Source organism: Pongo pygmaeus, chromosome 4 (assembly GCF_028885625.2).
Source record: "Pongo pygmaeus isolate AG05252 chromosome 4, NHGRI_mPonPyg2-v2.0_pri, whole genome shotgun sequence".
NCBI classification, from domain to species: Eukaryota; Metazoa; Chordata; class Mammalia; order Primates; family Hominidae; genus Pongo; species Pongo pygmaeus.
In genome coordinates, this window is record NC_072377.2 from 116,988,333 (window position 1) to 117,004,154 (window position 15,822).

Genomic DNA, 15,822 nt, shown 5'->3' on the forward strand with positions numbered 1-15,822 from the left:
GCCACCCAAGTAGCTGGAACTATAGACGCCTACCACCATGCCTGGCTAATTTTTGTATTTTTGGTAGAGATGGGGTTTCTTCATGTTGGCCAGGCTGGTTGTCACTTAAATACTTTGACTACTCTGTACATTGAGTAATACACATAATTATAATATTTATACGTAGTTAAAATGTATAACTTGCCAGATACTTTGGCCCACACCTGTAATCCCAGCTACTCTGGAGGCTGAGGCGGTAGGATTGCTTGAGGCCGGGAGTTCAGGACTAGCCTGGGTGACATAGTAAGACTCTCTTTTTTTTTTTTTTGAGATGCAGTTTCACTTTTGTTGCCCAGGCTGGAGTGCAATGGCTCAATCTCAGCTCACTGCAACCTCTGCCTCCCAGGTTCAAGCGATTCTTCTGCCTCAGCCTCCCAAGTAGCTGGGATTACAGGCATGTGCCACCACGCCAGGGTAATTTTGTATTTTGAGTAGAGACAGTGTTTCACCATGTTGGTCAGGCTAGTCTCAAACTCATGACCTCAGGTGATTCCCCCACTGCCTCAGCCTTCCAAAGTGCTGGGATTACAGGCATGAGCAACTACACTTGGCCAAGATTCTGTCTCTTTACCAAAAAAAAAGTAGTAACTGATTTTTATTGAATTTCTGATTATTTGTTGAAGTATATTCAGTAACTACTAGATTCAGTAAAAGATGACTCTTTTCATTATGGAAGGCCCACTACAAGTGGCCACAAATGAAATACTTCTTTTTTTTTTTTTTACTTTATAAATAATAATTGTACATTTTATGGGGTACATAGTGATGTTTCTACACATATAATTTATTGCAATCAGATTAGCGTATCTGTCATCTCGACATTTATCATTTCTTTGTGTTAGGAACATTCACTATCTACCATCTAGCTATTTGAAACTGTAATATTGTTAACTATGCTCATCCTATGGTGGTATAGAACACAGTCCTATACAGTAGTGTAGAATACAGTCCTGTACAGTAGTGTAGAACACAGTCCTATACAGTAGTGTAGAATACAGTCCTGTACAGTAGTGTAGAACACAGTCCTATACAGTAGTGTAGAACACAGTCCTGTACAGTAGTGTAGAACACAGTCCTGTACAGTAGTGTAGAATACAGTCCTGTACAGTAGTGTAGAATACAGTCCTATAAGTAGTGTAGAACACAGTCCTGTACGGTAGTGTAGAACACTAGAACTTATTCCTCCTATCTAGCTGTAATTTTATATTCTTTAACAAATCTCTATCTCTTCTTTCCCTCTGTGTTTCCTAGCCTCTAGTATTTACTTTTTACTTCTGTTAGTAAAAAGTAAATTTTTCTTTTTCTTCTTCTTTTTTCTTTTTTGAGATAAGAGAGTGCAGTGGCGCAGTCTTGGCTTACTGCAACCTCTACCTCCTGGGTTCAAGCAATTCTTGTGCCTCAACCTCCCAGGTAGCTGGGATTACAGGCACGCCCCACCGCATCCGGCTAATTTTTGTATTTTTAGTGGAGACGGGGTTTCACCATGTTGGCCAGGCTGGTCTCGATCTCCTGTCCTCAGGTGATCTGCCTGCCTTGGCCTCCCAAAGTTTTGGGATTACAGGCATGAGCCACTGCGCCTGGCCAACAAAGCATTTCTTAATGTATAAGTTTTAATACCTGAAAAACAAATTGCTTGATGTATGGAATGAGTTCGGATTTTTCACAGCTAGTGTATTGATTCTTCTCTTCCTAAAGTTAACACTATCTGACTGCACATACCAGAATGTAGATCATTATCAGGAAGTTCGTCAAATGTTTTATGTCCCCTAAAAGATTCCTTAATGCACATATTAAGGAATATCTTTATTATCTTTATATTTCTAAAAGTTCTATTAGACATTCAGAAAATGGTAAAATATATAAAAGCTTCATATTATCTCAGTGACCTTGGTTAAGTTATTAAATTTTTGTGCCATTTTCTTCTATAAGATAAAGATATGTTTCTACTTTATGGCATTATTGTGAAAATTGAATATTAGTATATAGGAAATGCCCAGCGTATCTCCCTGAGAGGCAGAAGACCTTTTATAACTTTCTCTCCAGTTTCATATATGCCCATTTATAAAAATAGGGATAATTATCTGGACCAGAAATGATATTTCACTGTCTTTTATTTCTTAAGTTTACATAAGTCTCTGTTTCATACATTGATCCTAGACTATTGAAACACCATCTTGAAAAATAAGGAGTGAACTAGGGTCCATAATCTTCCATCTCTTTTTCCCCTTTGAGCTCTATTAAGAGGCAAAGGGCACGCATACTAACCTTTCCTTACTTGCTTGCTTTTCCTTACGTTGCTTTATGTAGGCGAAGTCCTTATTTTATTAGCAGAGAGAGGGAGTTTCAGAGAAAAATATTAATTTTTGAAATAAGTTTTACTGCAAATACTAGTAAACCTAACAAATACAGCAGTAAGTGGTAAGGAATACTTGTAATAAAAATGTTCTTAGTTTCTGTCTTGACATTATTTCTTGCTAGTCTTCCAGAGTTCGTTGCATCTAAATCTAGGAAAAGCTTATTTCTCTGTTCAAAGACTTAAATGCAATGATCTCCATGTTTTATTTATTGTATAATACCACTGTAAATAACTTTAAGCTAGTATTCTGACTTTTAACTCCAAGTGGAAAATACATTTCTTTTTAAAAATATTTAAAGGTGCTTTAGCCTTTTCTGTTGTTACTATAGAAAAGATGTCTTGTTTTTGTTTTCGTTTTTCTCCCAAAATATGGCCCAACTTCTAATTCAGGCTTTATTACACACTATAAAAAGTTGCTTTATCTGGAGAGAAAGAGGTATCAGCATGGTGTTGTTAGAAGGTTTTCAACTCTCACTGATCATTAGTATCACTAGTTTAGCTTTATAAAGCATCATAAATGAAAAGTATCAGTATTCCTTTCCTATATTCAGTCTCATTTCCCATGAGATAGTTACTTCTATAACTCTAAATAATATGTTTATATTACTAGTATTGGACTTGACTTACTGACTCACCACTCTGAAAGATGAAGATTTGTTAAATTCACTCAATTCTCCATCCAGTTTTTAATTCTGTACCAATTCTTTGGTCGAATTTGTATACATATACACATAAGCAAATACACATACATATATATAAGTTCTATTTCTTGTTCTTTCCTATGAGTGACTGTGTCTATTGAAGCCCTGCTGTATAAGATTTGGCAACTGTGTGTTTACCTTTATTTTGTTAAGACTGTTAACAGTTATATCATACTATATATATTTGAGTCTTCATGTTTTTTTTTCTGTAAATTAAGCATAATGTTGGTGTGAAATAAGTGGGTTTTTTTAGGACTCTGTAGTTGTTGGACACTGTGAGTCAGTAGTATGCCAGAATTAATTTTTGCTCCCCTTTGATAGAATATCATACCCTTTGTGCTGTTTAAAGGAAGATGATGCTATTTGGACTGTGTCTTTCTTATATAACTCTTTGTTTTTGTCTCAAGTTTCTAATTGCCTTTTATGTTTTCGGGAGCAGAAACTTGTGCCGTTATGATAATATGAGGATCTAGTTTCATTTTATTCATAAATAAATTTTTATTGGAGCCAATGAATTTTTCTGATCTAATTTGTACCATTTGCTTCCTGAACCTGCTACAAGACTGTCATACCATTGTTGTCATTATGCTTCCCATTTAGGTCTAATATGTTTGGGTATTCTTGACTCTTGCTATGTTGGAGAGAGATAAATTGATTTCTTGCTTGTGTGATAGTATACTTATTTTGCTCTCACACTTGATTGATAGTTCAGGTAGGTTTAGGTTCAAACTCATTTTTCTTCATTATCAAGGTACCAATGAGAAATCTGATACCAGTCTGAATCTTATTCCTTTGTAGATGGCCATTTTTCCTCTTTGGAAGCTTTTGAATGTTTTGGTATGCATATTTTCTTCATTCATCATGCTGAGTATTTACTGTACTCTTTTGATCTGGAAATTTATTTATTCAGCTTTTTTATGTTATTTGATGATTTTCCCCTTTAGTTTTTTCTGTTCTTTCTTTCTAGACCTTCCTAAAGTCATAGTTTAACTCTATGTCTTCTTCCTTTATCTGTACTCCTCAAGATAAATGCTAGAAGTTGGTTAAGCCAGGACTTAAACCCAGCTTGTAGCTTTATAACCTTTTTGAACCTCAGTTTTCTAGTTAGTAAAGTGATCATGAGAATAATGACCTCAAAGTTTATCATGAGGATTAAATTAGATTTTTTTAAAGTCCTTAGCACTATGCCCAGTACATACAGCATTCAATAATGTTAGGAATTGTTGCTGTCATGTTCACTATTAATTTATTTAACAAATATTTATTGAATGCTAATACAAATGTGCCATGCTCTTCTAGGTGACCCCCAGTAAGGTAGAGGACTAAGAAGACATGAGATTTATGTGAAAAAGCATTTTTAAAGAAGACCATTGGCAATCACAAAATAGGCCTTTAGTACACTAAACCCTAATGACTCTACCTGTTCTGAGTCTAGCCTTAGTTTCAGTTCTGAGCCTTATGAACTGCTGTTGTGTGAGTCACAAGGTCAACTACTGTAATTTAATCACTTGCTATCATTTTAGCTGAAGACACTATAACCTTGGCTTCCCCAGAGTATTTTACTACAGGTTAATCTTAAACTTGATAGTAGCAAATTGTCCCTAGTGTCCTTAACCTCCCCCTTACTTCAACACTGCCACTGACATTGGCCTGTCAATTTAAGCACTTTTAATGCCCAGCTCTTTTTTTTTTTTTTTTTTTTTTTAAGACGAAGTCCCACTCTGTCACCTAGGCTGGAGTGCAGTGGCACGATCTTGGCTCACTGCAACCTCTGCCTCCCTGATTCAAGAGTTTCTCATGCCTCAGCCTCCCAAGCAGCTAGGACTATGAGTGTCTGCCACGACGCCCAGCTAATTTTTGTATTTTTAGTAGAGATGGGGTTTCACTATGTTGGCCAGGCTGGTCTCGAACTCCTGACTTCAAGTGATCCACCTGCCTCAGCCTCCCAAAGTGCTGGGATTACAGGCGTGACCCGCCGTGCCTGGCCCCAACTCTTATTTCATAAGTTCATTTATTAGGAAATAATGGAGGAAATAGTAGCGTCACCATCTTTTTTACTCTTTTTCCCACCTTGGACCTGGTAGGTCCTGCAGGTCCTCACTAGGGAAAACTGAAAATTAGAATTAAATCTCATCTTTATGGGAGTTGTGGTACCCAGCTGTGGATGGAGTTCAGGCTTTCTGCAGTGCTTTCTCCTGTTCCTGTTGTCAGAAATTGGAGGGAGAAAGCAGCTTGTCTTTAGTCTGCCTTTTCTGAGGGATGCTACATCATAAGCAGGGGCTTCCTTTCTTCCCAATCAGTCCATCACTATTAAGATTGCCACATAAAAACAAAAGCTTATTTCTTATTTTTTAAGTTGCTTCTCAGTAAAGGAAAATACATTTTAGCAAGAACAGAACCTTCCACATACTCACTACTAAGATTCATTCCCATATTTCCTAAGAAACAATAATCAAGCAGAACTTTTAAAGTAATAGTATCAGAGTGGGGAACATCTCTCTGTATGACCAAACTCCAGAATCTATAATAGAAAATATCTAGAAATCGGACTGCATGGAAATCAAAATTTTCTACATGGCAAAACGTTACAGTTGACCCTTGAACAATTCAGGGGTTGGCGTACCCACCCACTACATGCAGTCAAAAATATATATATAACTTTTGACTCCCTGAAAACTTTACTGATTGCCTGTCTATTGACCTGAAGCCTTACTGATAACATAAACAGTCAAGTAACAAATATTTTGTATGTTATATGTATTATATACTATGTTAAGTTAGAGAAAACATGTTATTAAGAAAATCATAATGAAGTGGAAGGGAATTCATGTATAAGTGGACCCATGCAGTTCACACCCATATTCAAGGGTCAACTGAGTAAAAAATGTTAAAAAGACAAGTGTTAAGTTCAGAAAATTATATGCAGCCCAACAACTGACAAAGCACTATCATTTTTAATATAGAAAAGGTCCTACAAATAAGAAAAATCACAGAAAAGGAAATACAAATGGTTTATAAACTTGAACAAAATGTTTAATCTCACTCATAGTAAGAGAAATCAAATTAAAACCAGTGATACACCATTTAAAAAAAACTAGACATGAAAAAGCAAAAAGTTGAATTAAACACTTAAATTGGTGATGATGGTAGCATACATTGGTATAACATCTCATAAGGGCAGTAAGTTAAAAATTTATATATTCTAGGAATTTCTTTTATATAAATGCATGTATATGTATGACATGAGGTATATCTATAAGGCTATTCAATGCAGCATTGTTTATAATAACAAAAGATTAGAAAGGCCCTAAGTACCCACCAAGTAAGAGTTGGTTGTAGTGTATCCCTACATAGATTTATGAATACTAGGGAGTTCTTGGAATATTCTGTAGCTAACAAAAAAAAAACCTAGTATAGATTGAGCATCCCAAATCTGGAAATAGAAAATTCTCCAAAATCCTAAAGTTTTTGAGTAACATGATGCTCAAAGGAAATGCTAATTAGAGCATTTTTGGATTTGAGATGCCCAACTGGTAAGTATAATAGAAATATTACAAAATCCAAAAACACTTCTAGTCACAATCATTTTGAATAAGGGATACTCAACCTGTGCCTATTTGTGTTCTGCAAGATCGATTTTTTTTTTTTTTTGGAAAGGAATCTGTTGCCCAGGCTGGAATTCAGTGGTATGATCTCAGCTCACTGCAGCCTTGGCCTCCTGGGCTCAAGTGATTCTCCTAGCTCAACCTCCCAAGTAGCTGGGACTACAGGTATGCACCACCACACCTGGCTAGTTTTTGTATTTTTTTGTAGAGATGGGATTTTGGGGTTTGGGTTTTCATCATGTTGCCCAGGCTGGTATTGAACTCCTGAGCTCAAGTGATCCACCTGCCTCGGCTTCCCTAAGTATTGGCATTATAGGCATGTGCCACCACACCTGGTCCCCAGGATCAATTTTTAAGTGAAAAAAAGTTGCAGGACAACATATACTATAATTATATGCTACAATTTATATTTAAAATGTACATATAAGTATGCACATATGTCCTTGCATTTTTATAGAATAGCTCTAGAAATATACATAAGAAAATTATAACAGTGGTAGCTCTGGCAAAGAGCCACGTGAAAAGAGATAGATTATATGCTTTTTGTACCTCTTGAGTTTTATCCCTGTAACACTCTTACTGTGCATTTATGTTTATAATGCTCAGGTATACAGTATCTTAGTACAGATTGCTGTGGAGAACACCATCATTTGGTGTTCAGATTCCAAACTAAGATGTTTCTCTCCGTCATAACTTCCTCTTATTTCAAAATGACAGTATATTTCTTATTATTTTGGCTGCTGTGAAGCTGAAAGCCACATCAGTTTCCAAAGTAGTAGCTTCTTATATTCTGGGTTTGTTTTCTGGGCATCATTGCTGTTTTTCTTAATTCCTTTACTATACTTTTTATTCTTATACTAATTTGGAGTTTTGTTATATGTGTATCTTTTACCTATCATTATATTCTTAGACTATAAATATGAAGAAAGCCTTTAGTGAAGTGTAAGTATTCTTTTAAGGATGATTACCAGTTTATTTAGAAAAAAATGTTCTTTTTAATACTCTAATTTTAATGACTGTAATATTCTAAGTCCTACCTTTAAACATTGAAATCAATGTAAATTTTTTGAGTAATTCATTTTTAGCACTTTAGGTAGAGAAGTTTCAATAACAACTGGTGTAAGTATTGCTCTTGTGCAGTCTTTATTAGCGTTGTTTAAATATACCTTTTTTTAAAAAAAATAGGTCATTGCTTCTTGCTGATCTTGACAAAGAAGAAAAGGAAAAAGACTGGTATTACGCTCAACTTCAGAATCTCACTAAAAGAATAGATAGTCTTCCTTTAACTGAAAATGTAAGTAACTTGGCAGTACAACTTATTTGAAACTTTAATAACTTGATATTTCAAAGTACCTAGGTAATCCATTAAAATTCAGGATAACTGAATTTATAGTTATTTGTAAATTGTAATATATTTTACCCAACTTTAGGCCTGAATATATAATACTTAATGAATTTTTGTTTGTAAAGATGATAAAACTTTATTGTGCTCAAATGTTTTATTTAAAGCTTTTATTTAGAAAATCTATAAAGTTTGAATTCTAGAGGACCTCAGGGTTCAACTAGGCAACTAGTTTTTAATTCTGTGTATTGAATTGTCAAACATACTCTGTAGAAATATTTATCACCATCTGCTTATTTTTGGTACTGTGTTGCAGGAATCATGCCAAATAGTTTTTGCAATAAAAATATCTATGAAAGTATTCTAGATATAAATGCCAATAGCTATAGCACGGATATTAGCATTTTTTCAAATGCTAAAGTTGGTTTGTTTTGCAAATATAACTATGTTTTAAAAATTTTTTTAAGGAATATAAAACTATTGACCATTGTCCACCAGTATTCACAATAAATTAACAGTATGCAGTTGAATAACATTCTGATTTACTACAAAGAGTTATTTTTCTTGGCCTCTGCTGAACCAGTAAAACATATACTGAAAAGATCGAACCTACATATAATGAATGTGTTGGAGTAAAGAAAAAACATGCAAGTCAATAGTTTAGATTACAGAAGTTTGTTCACCGATTTATGACAGCAGGTCCTAAACTGCCGACATCTCTAACTATCTGATTAGGTTTCCATGAGCCAAGTCTTAGACATTCCATGAATCATGACCTTTTAGTCAGTGTAACACAGGGATTTCAACTTTTTGTTAAGAAATGACTCAGCATGGCGGAGGCTTACGCCTGTAACCCCAGCACTTTGGGAAGCTGAGGAAGGTGGATCACTTAAGGCCAGGAGTTCAAGACCAGCCTGGTCAACATGGTGAAATTCTGTCTCTACTAAAGTAAATACAAAAATTAGCCAGACCTGGTGGTGCATGCCTGTAATCTCAGCTACTTGAGAGGCTGAGGCAGGAAAATCACTTGAACCTGGGAGGCAGAGGTTGCAGTGATCCAAGATCACACCACTGCACTCCAGCCTGGGCGACAGAGCAAGACTCCATCTCAAAACAAAAAGAAAAAATAAAAAAAAAGAAATGACTCACCAGAGGAATCTTTAAGTGTCCATTTAACTGTCTTGTTCAGCTAATTAAAATATACTAGGATTTGTCTGGTTTCCTCATCTGGATGTTGCTGGCAATGGTAAAATTTTTCATTTTAGAAATTTTGCAAACCATTGCATTTATAGATATGAATTCTGATATGGCTGCTTTTAAATTATCCCATTTGAATTGTCCAATTAATTAAAATCATTAATTTAACTTGAAATGTATGACTTAAGGAAGTTTTTCAATTTAACTTGAAGTGATTTATTTTTCTTAGATTGTTCAGAATGATGGCATTTCAGAAACATTGGATTACCTGTGATTTTTATTTTGGTAAATATTTAAAAACAATAAAAAAGGAAAACATTTACGTGTGCATTTTCTTTATACACACACACACACGAAAAAAAAAACAAATAAGAAACCCAGAATGGTCCTTAGGCATATGAGAACAGAAGTTCTGATTGAGTAATGGCTAAGGAAATTTCCCCTAATATATTTAGAAAAGTTGTTCTCTCATGCAATGGATATAATATACCATGGTATCTAATTTTTTTTTCTGATGAAGGAAGCAACTACAGAAAGCTTTTATTTATTTGTTCAAAGTAACCAGTGCTATTAATGCAAAAGAAAATCCACAGCAACTCTCCCAATACTACTTTCAAAACAAACATACCAAACTTGATTTTCATTAAAATGTAGTTATTTCTTCACACTAGTAAATCAAAAACCAAGACCCATATAAAACAGTGCGAACAATTACTGTGCTTCATCTTCTGGACAAGAATGCCAAGTTAGTTTCTCTTTATAAAAAGCAATTACATTTTGAGGACCCTTCATATTTGCCTCTTTTGCCAGCAGCAACTCTGTCTAATCTGAACCCTTCCATTTCATGAGAAACAGCAGTTCTCCACTGCTGTCTGTGGCGCTCATTACTCCTTCAGGATCAAGACATCTGGCAAAGCCTTTTGGTTTGTCAGCAGCATCCCTTCTCTTCTTTGATTTACTGTCATCAGATTCACTGTCAGATAAAGATTTTCTGTTTGTGCCATCTTTTTCTTGACTAGTTTTTTGAGAATTAAGAAATGCTTCAATTAACCCTGAACAATCTAAATTTTCTTTAGGTTCCCAAGTGTTATCAACATCTGTAAATCCCTTCCACTTAAGGAAATATTCCACTTTCCCATTCAGTACACGTCAGTCTAGTGCGTTTTCCACCACAGATTCTTCCGGCTCTGCCTCTTCATCTTTTTTATTCTTTCCATTCTGTTTGTTTCCTATTTTTTGCAGTGTAGTTTTATTGGAAGCCATTTTTTATTGCATACTAGAGGAGCTGATATTCACCACCTCCAAGCCGCTCTGGGTTATAGATCTGCAGTGTTCTGTAAAAAAAAAATTCTAATCCTGTCAGCCTCTCCCTCTCCATGTCAGTGATTTTATTCATGGGATGGCACATATAAGAATATTTCTCAAATACATTTGTAGTGGCTGCGTCAGCAACACATATCCTAAAACTGGAGCGAGGCAGAGGAGATTAGCATGGCCCTTGCTCAACGATGACATGGAAATTCATGAAATATTCTATATTTAAAAAAAGAAAAGAAAAAAATATATATATATAATCTCAAACAAGACTACATATTTTAGCTATTATCCATAAATATTTCACGTAACTTTTTTTTTTTTTTTTGAGATGGAGTCTTGCTCTGTCGCCCAGGCTGGAGTGCAGTGGCGCAATCTCAGCTCACTGCAACCTCCGGCTCCCAGGTTCAAGCGATTCTCCTGCCTCAGCCTCCCAAGTAGCTGGGACTACAGGTGCATGCCACCATGTCCAGCTAATTTTTTGTACTTTTAGTAGAGACAAGGTTTTGATGTGTTAGCCAGGATGGTCTCGATCTCCTGACCTCGTGATCCACCCACCTTGGTCTCCCAAAGTGTTGGGATTACAGGTGTGAGCCACTGCGCCCGGCCACATGTAATTTTTTAAAAGAAAATAGACTAATTAAAATATAACTTACTCTCTTAGCTTAGATTTTTCATTTTCTACTACTACTTTGAGAGACCAAAATAGACAAAAAGGTAAAAACTGAAAGAGAGAAAACCTTTTTGAAAACATGTAGCTAGCCAGGTTTCCTGAGTGGACATTGGCTGACAGGAGGTGGAACTGGAAGCTTAAGGGCTCACTCTCCTAGAATAATCATTCAGGGTTTTGAGAGAGAAAGGATCCATTTTTCTGACAGGGCCCTTAACATGTTAACACTTAACAGTGCTCCTGGGAATTAAGGAGCACAGATAGTGAGAGAACAGTTATTGTTAGCCTGTGAGGATTAGGAATTTTGGGGGATTTATTGGGACTATAACTTACGAAGAAAAATACCAAAGTGTAGTTTTGCTTACCGTTAATTTTGGTCATTAGAGAATATACAAAATCCAGAATCCCACTGTCTGCATGCAGTCAGGTTCAGGAAAGAGCTTAAATGTACATGACAACTCAAGAGTATTTGTTTACTATCTGAAACAAAGATCAGTTGTCAAGTTAATTATTCTCTACTAATTTATTAAGTAGATCACATTTATTTAATATGATATATAAGACATTATCAGGGACCATTGGCAATATTAGCAAATTTAAACTCTGCTTGTATTTTATAAGTTTTTTAATTTCACAAATTTTGCATTTATGTTGGGAAGCCAAGCTAATGAACACTTTATGTGGAAATACCTACTTATCAAAACATTACTGAAAACATCAGATCTAAACCACATTATTGCAACATACTGTGTCATGTTCAATTTTTTTTTTTTTGCAGAGAGGGTTTGGGAAGTGGAGGACTAATAAGTGGAGTTACAACTGGCTCAGTAGGAATAAGAAATAACATGCAGACTATTTCATCTCTATTGCAACCCATAATTTGGGTATGCCTAAGGGAATACATTCTGCATATGAATGTCATCTGTATGTTGCAAAGGGAAAAGGGTGAGAACTAATCTAACTACAACTGACAACACAATTTGGAGTTCTTGGACCAGAATGCTATTCTGAGTCAGATATATGTCATATACAGTTTTCTAAGGGCACACAGAAAATCTATAGCATTTCCTCATTCCCTTCATGGCCCATTATAAGTCTGTTACCTATCATTTTATTTAATCAGCTTTTATTACCTTTTGGGCATGGGTTTATAAGTTTCATTACCTTGTCCTTTTAAAATCCTGTTGCATGCTTGGCAGTTATCACAGTCCTTGGAATTTTAATTAAAGGGTTAATAAATTTTTGAATGAGTTATCACCCATTCTGAAGAAGTACCTCTTTTTGTTTCAACTTTGCTTTACTTTTGAATTTTTACCAAAGTCTGTGTTAACTTTGTCCACTCTTATTTATGATTATCTTTCTTACATGTAGGCTTTTTCTTATCCCATATTCTTCATTTGATTAATGGAAAAGTTCTCTCTATTTAATCTGTATGTATATAGTAATCCTTACCTTAAGTTGAAGTATAAGCTTAAGAATGATGGACTTGTTTCTTGATATTTCTATGTTGTCCACATTAATATGCTAGTATTTAATAATTAAAAGTAGTCCCTCTTCAGTAGAGAAGAGTCATAAGGCAACTGAATTTAGCCTCACTCTAACTGGACCAATTATATATTTTAAGTGAAATAGGCCAATCTAATTAAAGCCACTTGTGACTTTGGCAAATAAGTGTTTGAATTCCACATCACATCAGGGATCCAGATTGAGTCTGACACCTATAATCAAATTTAAACACTCCTTGAAGTAAAAAATAATTTTCTCGTGCACCATGACTGACATATTTGCTTATTCATTTTCTTTATTGGTACTTATATGCTTTTTTGCTTTTACTGATTAGCATAAATACAAGATATTGATACTTTTTTATTATTTGTGGTTTTAGTTTTCTTTACAAACAGATATGACCAGAAGGCAATTGGAATATGAAGCGAGGCAAATCAGAGTTGCGATGGAAGAACAACTAGGTACCTGCCAGGATATGGAAAAACGAGCACAGGTAAGTTACTTGTTTCTAAGTGATAAAACAGCGAAGAGCTATTAGGAATAAAATGAATTACAGTTCTGTTAATATTGATTAAATTTTATTAAAGACATTTATAAGGCTGTCTTTATTTTGGCTCTATTTCAAAATAAGATTTATCATGGCTACTGAGCAACGTAATCAATATTCACATAGTTGTGTCTTTACCATATTCATTTCCCCTGGTACTGTTCTGTTCTGCCTTAGAATTCTAAGGGAGAGACAGAGTTAGATGGTGGTCTTCTGGTAGCTAGTAACTAGCTTCAGTTCTCCTTTGAGATTTTTACTTCTTGTAATCTTAGACTGTATAAAGGCATTCAGAACATGTCACTGCTCTTCAAATTGTGCACTTAAAAAACCCTCATTCAAGGATAATAGGAAGGAAACAAAGAGAATTTTAGGAGAGATGAGGTAAGTTGTATGGAGAACATTCCCATATTTCTACCCTCAATGTCAAGAAAGAGTATTGTATTAGCTAGCTTTGCTATTAAGTATTTTTATATATTATTGAATATAGCCTTTTTATATTCAAACAAGTTTATGACTGACTAATGTTTTTAAGCCCTGAAGAAGCCTTGCCAATTGCCTTATCTGTTTCAAAACTAGCATGGGTTGTTGTTTTCTTTTTTAACTTCTGGGACAAATTGGGAGGAAAACATTTAAAGATTTTCTTTAAGTAAATATTAATAGCAAATAAAAGCAGAGACCAACATTTACATGGTAGTGATACACATACATTTTTTATTCTATAAAACATATTAAATAGTTTTAAAATGGCTACTGTAGGATATTTTACATTCCTTGAAGTATAGTCTTTATTTTTTGTGTGACTCTTCCTAAACATAATGAATTTTTTTTTTTTTTTTTTTTTTTTTTCTTGAGAAGGAGTCTTACCCTGTTGCCCAGGCTGAAGTGCAATGGCATGATCTCACCTGCAACTTCCACCTCCCGGGCTCAAGCAATCCTCCTGCCTCAGCCACCTGAGTAGCTAGGATTACAGGCGTGCACCACCGTGCCCAGCTAATTTTTGTATTTTTAGTAGAGATGGGGTTTTGCCATGTTTGCCGGGCTAGTCTTGAACTCCTGACCTCAAGTGATCCAACCGCCTCGGCCTCCCAAAGTGCTAGGATTTAGAGTCATCATGCCCAGTGTATTAGTTTGTTTTCAGGCTGCTGATAAATACATACCCGAGACTGGGCAGTTTACAAAAGAAAGAGGTTTAAGGGACTTAACAGTTCTACGTGGCTGGGGAATCCTCACAATCATGGTGGAAGGCGAGGAGGAACAAGTCATGTCTTACATGGATGGCAGCAGGCAAAGAGAGAGAGACTGACAGGGAAACTCCCATTTTTAAAACCATCAGATCTCGTGAGAATTATTTACTATCACAAGAACAGCACAGGAAAGACCCACCCCCATAATTTAATTATCTCCCACTGGGTCCCTCCCACAACACATGGGAGCTACAAGATGAGATTTGGATGGGGACACAGCCAAACCATATCACCCAGCCTAAACATAATGTATATTCTATCTGTTTTGGAGTATGGTGGTAGGCTAAGGTGCTACTAAAACACCAGTACCATACTACATTTCATAGTCCATACTTGTTAGTTTCATAATGAGGTTGGGGGCTTAACTAGTGTGTGTGTGCATGTGCATGTATGTGTACATGTTAGTTATAATACGTGTATATAATATATTGTTTTTTCTTACCTTCCCTCTTGCCCCTATCCTAGTCAGAAAGATTCATGACTTAAATGTCAAAAGTAAAACTTTAAACCTTTCAGTAGAAAATATACATAAGTATGTTTCTGATATTAGAGTAGGAAAGTATTTCTTAAGAAAGACTTAAAACACTAATGATAAAAGACCAATAAGTTTACTGTATTAAAATTAAGAATTTGTCTTCAACAGGTACCTGAAAGAAAGTGAAAAGATAAGTTACAAATTGGGAGAAGATATTTATTACCATATAACTGGCAAAGAACTAAAATCAAGAATATATAAATAATTTCTAAAAATATATTCCATTTTACATTTAGATTTAAATTTGAGATTTTCATGGAATTATTTTAAAATGTTAGGTTTATTTGTTTCAAAAAAACAGAAGTATTACTTTATATGAATTTGCATTTTTAGAACATGAATATATGGGATACTGTAGACATAAGTTAGTTTTTTTGTGTCTGTTAATGTGAGCTTTTTTTTTAGAGAGAGATCCTTAAAGAACAAGATGTGATGGTAGTTGTAAAAATTCTTGTGCTATATAAATATAAATAGGCGTATTCCAGACAGTTTATATCCCTGAAGAGAGGTTAACTTGAGTTCTTTCTTAGCCATTTTGTTCACATAAGCGCTGATATAGTCATTCTTATTTTATTTTGGAATGCGGTATTCTTCATTTTGGTAGTTAATATTCTAAGGAAATTTTATTCTGTAGTTTGAGAAACATACGCATTCATTTATTCTGGAAATAGTTATATGAAGGTTAAGGTTAAAGAAATTGTAAACAAGATAAAAAGGCAAATAATGGAAATGTTGGTAGAATATATAAGAGATTTAATATCCCTAC

The 15,822-nt window shown here is 34.9% G+C and overlaps 1 protein-coding gene, 1 non-coding gene and 1 pseudogene across 17 annotated transcripts in view; 2 read left to right on the forward strand and 1 right to left on the reverse strand.

The window, feature by feature from the left end:
- APC (APC regulator of WNT signaling pathway) overlaps positions 1-15,822 on the forward strand; it is a 139,444-nt gene that overhangs the window by 60,271 nt on the left and 63,351 nt on the right. For all 16 annotated transcript variants that reach the window (XM_054488715.1, XM_054488718.1, XM_054488724.1 and 13 more), the window contains 2 exons: positions 7,887-7,995; positions 13,110-13,223. In XM_054488715.1, coding sequence (XP_054344690.1) covers positions 7,887-7,995; positions 13,110-13,223 — 223 coding nt within the window. The remainder of the gene's footprint in view (positions 1-7,886; positions 7,996-13,109; positions 13,224-15,822) is intronic.
- Positions 9,952-10,609, reverse strand: LOC129036975 (chromobox protein homolog 3-like; annotated as a pseudogene).
- On the forward strand, positions 10,677-10,783 carry LOC129037665 (U6 spliceosomal RNA). The gene has a single exon (XR_008502898.1). It is a non-coding gene; the product is annotated as a U6 spliceosomal RNA (small nuclear RNA).